Source organism: Marmota marmota, unplaced genomic scaffold (genome assembly GCF_001458135.2).
Source record: "Marmota marmota marmota unplaced genomic scaffold, marMar, whole genome shotgun sequence".
NCBI lineage: Eukaryota > Metazoa > Chordata > Mammalia > Rodentia > Sciuridae > Marmota > Marmota marmota.
In genome coordinates this window covers 13,005,377-13,010,753 of record NW_026000016.1, presented here as the reverse complement: position 1 = coordinate 13,010,753, position 5,377 = coordinate 13,005,377, and the positions used below count along the sequence as shown (strand labels likewise).

Below are 5,377 nucleotides of genomic sequence, written 5' to 3'. Positions count from 1 at the left end.
CTTTTTTTTTTTTTTTTTGTATGAGGGATTGAAGTCAGGGGCACTCAACCACTGAGCCACATCCCCAGCTCTCTTTTATATTTTATTTAAAGGCAGGGTCTCACTGAGTTGCTTAGAGCCTAACTAAGTTGCTGAGGCTGGCTTTGAACTCATGTTCCTCCTGCTTCATCCTCCCAAGCTGCTAGAACTACAGGCGTGTGCTAACGCACCCAGCTTTCCCTTCATTTTTATATGGTTTTAACTACTGTTTTTTAAGTACCGGGGATTGAACCCAGGCTGCTCTACCACTGAGCTACAACCCCGGCCCTTTTCTATTTTTTATTTTGAAACAGGGTCTTGAAAAGTTGGTTTCACTACATTGCTGAGGTTGGCCTTGAACTCAAAATCCTCCTGCCTCAGCCTCCTAAACCACTAGGATTACAGGCATGAGCCACCATGCTCTGCTGTGATGCGCTTTTTGTTAAAATACACCAAGGAATGATTTTCCTCACTACAATTGTTCTCTCTTCCTATGTCAGGCTGGCTACTCTCAGTTGGAATAAGAACTAGATAAAAACTTAGAATTGTATGAATATGATCCAATGAATCCCACTACTGTGTATAATTATAATGCACCAATAAAACTTTTTTTAAACTTACAACTGTTACAGACAGACTTTCTCAAACTACCAAACTGCTCTGAAGCCCTTAGTTGCTCAGTGTGTGAACTTTACCTTTCTCACCATCCAAGTAGGAAAAGTACAGTGTTGGGTCTGATTTAAGAGAATAAGGTTCCAAACCTTCTCCTCCAAATAGTCCAGCTCCCCTGCCCGCCCCCCACCCACCCCCTGTCTTCCAGAGTCTGACTTAAGAGCTCCTTCCTGTGCTTGTGAAGAGCTGACCCATAAGCTTTCTTGTACTGCATTGGTATTGCCTATTTGCACATCGGATTCTCCTGCTAGGATGTAAACAACCTTAGGGACCACATCCCAGTCATCTGTACTTTCCCAGGGCTAGTGCTCACATAGAGAAAGAGTGCAGTAACTATTGCTCTTTATTTTTATAAACAGCAGTACGTGTTATATTTCATTGACCCTACAATTAATTCTACCAATTATGAGATGCTTCAATTATAAGATCACCAAGAATGGAAAAAAAGATAGTTCAAAGGTATCAGTAATTATAAGACAGATTCCAATTCTAGACTTGTTATCATCTTGATTTCAGGCACAGAACAGGGAAAAGATGACCACAGGAAGGTCGAAGCCTAATTTATAACACTTTACAGATATTGACACATATACCTATTTACATTTACACAAGACATAAACCTTTCATTTTTACTTAGTTCACTTGGTTTTATTACTTTTGGCTTTTCCTCTCAAACCAGATGTTGTTCAGATTTAATGAACTGTCTTCCTACCTGAACACCAGGTAGCTAAAGACGGTCTGGGGGACCTGTAGCCCTTTCTTAGCTATAGTTATGTTCTGAGGATGTGCATTTTTTAAAACAAAAAAGTACTACTTGTGGTCTCTACCAAGGCAGTTAAGTGAAGAGGCTCAAAGCATCTAAAGGGGAAATATTTTTGCCACTAGACAAGATTGTAATAAAAGCATCCTATCCATCAACTTCTGAAGAAAAACATGCCACCCCAAAGTTACTAGGTAAAGAAAAGTCTGGGAAGTCCTGTGCTACTTTACATCAGAAGATCTCAAAGCAATCCCCCACACTGTCATCAAGAAAGTTTTGTCACCAGCAGAGTACAAATGTAAAGTTAACCCTTTCCATGGTATTGGTCACCACAAAACTGGTAGAAAAAGGTTGAGCAAATTAATGAGAAACAAATACTTATATACATACAACACATACATATGCATACACATCTATATGGAATTAAATCTGTTTACATATCAAATGAGATCATGTATGAATATTTGATTGTAAATCCTCAAACACCACATAGTTAAACAACTATGGAAACACATTATATTCAAAAGAAGGACTTTGGAATCAAATAGAACTGGACCCCAACCCTGTCTCAGTCACTTCCTCCCTCTGTGGCCTTGAGAAAGTGTCAGAATCTTCCTCTGCACAATGGGAATCACAAGACTATACACCTCAGTGGAAGTAGGACTAGATGAGAGATTCCATGCAGAGCACTCAGCAGATGGCTGGCAAACTGGCAAGTGCTCGATAACTGAACTAGAATAGATGTCCACTTGCCTTACCCATGGAATGCCCTCTTAATTTTATAGTGTTGTCTTTTTATTGCTACCAACCTGGTCTCACTTCCCTCGATGGAGTCACCCACTATACTTGCTACCCCAGAGGGTCCCGTCCTCTTGGCCTCTTCCACCTCTTGTTCCTACTAGTCCTTATGATTATTCCCAGATATCGGTTTTTGCAATGGCCCCTCAGCTCTAGGCTTCCTAACTAGGATCTATCCTACATGGTTCTATTTGTCTCCCCAGAATGAAATCCCACGCATTAAATCCTTTTGTTCAAAATTCTTAAAGCTTCCTACTGCCACTAACTTAAATTCTCATCACAGCATTCAAGGCATCCCACTATTGCTCGACCCTAATCTACCTTTCCAGGTATCTCTCCAATATGTAGCTTCATCTTTAGTCTATCGGATATCCTATTCCTATGCTACATTTCCTCTACATCCATAGTCTTGGTCACATGATTTCCTTCACTGCAATGTTCTTCCTTCATCTCTGCCCTGAAAAAATCCTATGCCTCCTTCTAGACCAGTCTCCCTTCCAGAGTAACTTCGCTGAGCCTCCAGCCCTCCTTTGAACCCTCTTATGAACTGTCTCTTTTTGTGACCCATATCTAGTCTTATACTTGGTCTGGTTCCATTGCAAGGCCTGACTGACATCTGTAGTCTACCCAGGTTTTGCTCCTACAAACTGAACAATAAATATTCATGTTACCGGCCCCCCATTGGGTTAAACCCTAATTAAGCTTGCAGTGAGGTAAGAAGGTCTCTAAAAGACTGTGAAAATGGGAAAGGTCTCTAAAAGAATTGGGAAATGGGGAGGGAGAGTGGGCCACTTAACTTATCTCCAGTCCTTGGGAGAGGATCTACACAGAGTGACTCTGGTTGTAAAGTAAAGGAATGTACTCATAAAACATATGAGGAAATCCAATATATGAGGTGGGGCATCCATCTATCCCATACATTCCCCCTGCCTGTAGACATGGCACAGCCCTCCATTGCCACGAATAAGAAATAAAATCTCCAAAACCTCTCCATTGAGTCATCCAAGTTCTCTCTTTGGGATTGATAAATAGTATGCTTAGGGTCTTTACATCCCTAGGATGGCACAGCCCTCACTGTGTTTTATTGGTTCTGTTTGAATACACATGCTTACCACAAGTCCCTGTGTCATATAAACCACTAAAACAGAAAGATAAAATCAAATTGATCCTTGTTCTTGCTGCCATACTCAGCAATATAGGGTGGGTGCTGGGTTGCTGGATGCCCTACCCAGCAAAAAGTCTCATTAAAATAGTACATCACTAGTTCCATGAACTTGAACAAATAGACTTGGTCATGATGTGTACTCCACTAACTACTACTAAAAATATCTTAATCTGGATGTGAGTATGCATTGGAAATTGAACAAATGTTTTGGTTGTCATTGGTTGGTTTTGGATTTTGATTTAGTAGAACTAAAAATAAGTCATAGTTACTGCTATAACACAAGATTTGGTAAAACTCTCTGATTTCAGAATAGAAGGATGCAGACAATCATTTAACATAAACTTGAAAAGTGTCAAATGAAACTAGTTTTTGAATTATGTTTTAACCCCACCTTTTCTGGTAGGCAGTTTTCATTGCTAAAGAAATTCTTTAGATTCAAGTCAGTAGTTACACGAGAAAAAGGATTTCTTAAATAGATAGGAAAAACTATTTTTAAAACCAGAATATCTTAGTAATGAGCCCCCAAAGACTTTTCAGTTTTTAAAGTGTAGTTCTAAGTTATTAGACCAGGAAATGAAAAAGAAAAATAAAGAAGAAGAAGAAAGAAAGAAAGAACATGAAAAAAGACCCTCAAGGGAGACCTTTGGAAAATACCTTTTAGGAAACCCTTCCTTTACAATGTCTCTCCAAGACATCTTGCCTCACCAAGAAATTTGAAATAAAATAGATAATAAATCAAGATGCTACTTCTCCAGAGCAACAACACCATTTTTTCAAATAACTTTCTCCTCCTGTCTTTAAATCTCAGAAAATGATCATAGATACATCCATATTGTGAATAGTTCTAAGAGCCAATTCCTTTCTGTACCACTCTGTACACAGTATTTGCCATTTCCAAATTTTCCCCAAATTCTTTGATGTCATATGATTTATTTTGAGCACTAGAGGCAATTTCTTAAATTCTACAGCAAAATTTTTCTTATTGTGGATTTCCACATAAATAGATTTACAGACCAGTTTTTAAAACAAAGACAAAAAAAAAAAAAATGGTTTCCCAGGCCTTTTCATTCCTGATCTTTTGTCAAGACACTGTTGGCTCTAAGACACTACAGCTAGTTAATTAAAGGTCAACTTTGGCCATTGTAAGGCTTCAGCACTTATTATCATTGCCTCTTGCCAAGTTTTCTGAGAATTTAAAAGGCTTTACACACTTGCACCTGCTAGTTAGGAGTTGGGTTCTGCCTCTTAACTCAACAGCGAGTTTAGACAGTTTGCTGTAGCATTCCCCAATCTCAGAACTCTGCCGGACATCATCCCATCTGTAACAGGATTGGAAACACTCACCTTTGGCGTGTCAATAATTGATGGCCTGGGGATGGAAGCCTGCAAAGGACCTGCTTTGCAGTCCGGCTCGTCATCTGGGGACCCCGACAAGCCCTCAGGGGTCGCAGCAGGCCGGACAGTGGTCCGTTGGCTTGAATTCCGAGTGGCACTGCCATTGCGCTCCGTGTAGGTCCCCGAATCTCGCCTTTTCTCTGGAGCTCTTTCTTCCTCTCTTGGGTGGCTAGGGCGTCTGCCCGCTTTGGCCGTGGGCTGGACATAGATGGTGGAATGGGTATCTGCCGCGCTGGACTGATCAAAGGGAGCATTCTCCCTTGTATTCCCAAAGCAAGCTAGCAGAGCTGAGCAGGGAAACGGGTGCATCCTTCCCGAGGGAGGTTTCAGTCCCTTGGGGAGCCTGGCCCTCCACCTGGACATGACCTGCGGTGAAACATTGCAGAGTTCAAAGGAGAAAAAGGAAATTTTCCAGAGGCTTCCTTATGGGTAGCTATTTTTGTGAGCAAAAAGAAGGACTCACTAGTGATTGCCCCTAAAGAGAAGTTGAGGAAACGGCAAGGCCACCCTCCCTGGGAGTCACTCAGCCGCCAGCCCCTCTTCCAAACCGTCCATCCCAGGTGGTTTAG

General features: G+C 41.1%; 1 protein-coding gene across 1 annotated transcript in view; it reads right to left on the bottom strand.

The window, feature by feature from the left end:
• The window catches only part of Fam107b (family with sequence similarity 107 member B), a 195,213-nt gene extending 190,042 nt beyond the window's left edge, over window positions 1-5,171 (bottom strand). The window contains exon 1 of the mRNA XM_015483511.1: window positions 4,758-5,171. Within this exon, the coding sequence (XP_015338997.1) occupies window positions 4,758-5,171 (414 nt within the window). The remainder of the gene's footprint in view (window positions 1-4,757) is intronic.
• Between the last annotated feature and the right edge of the window lie 206 nt (window positions 5,172-5,377).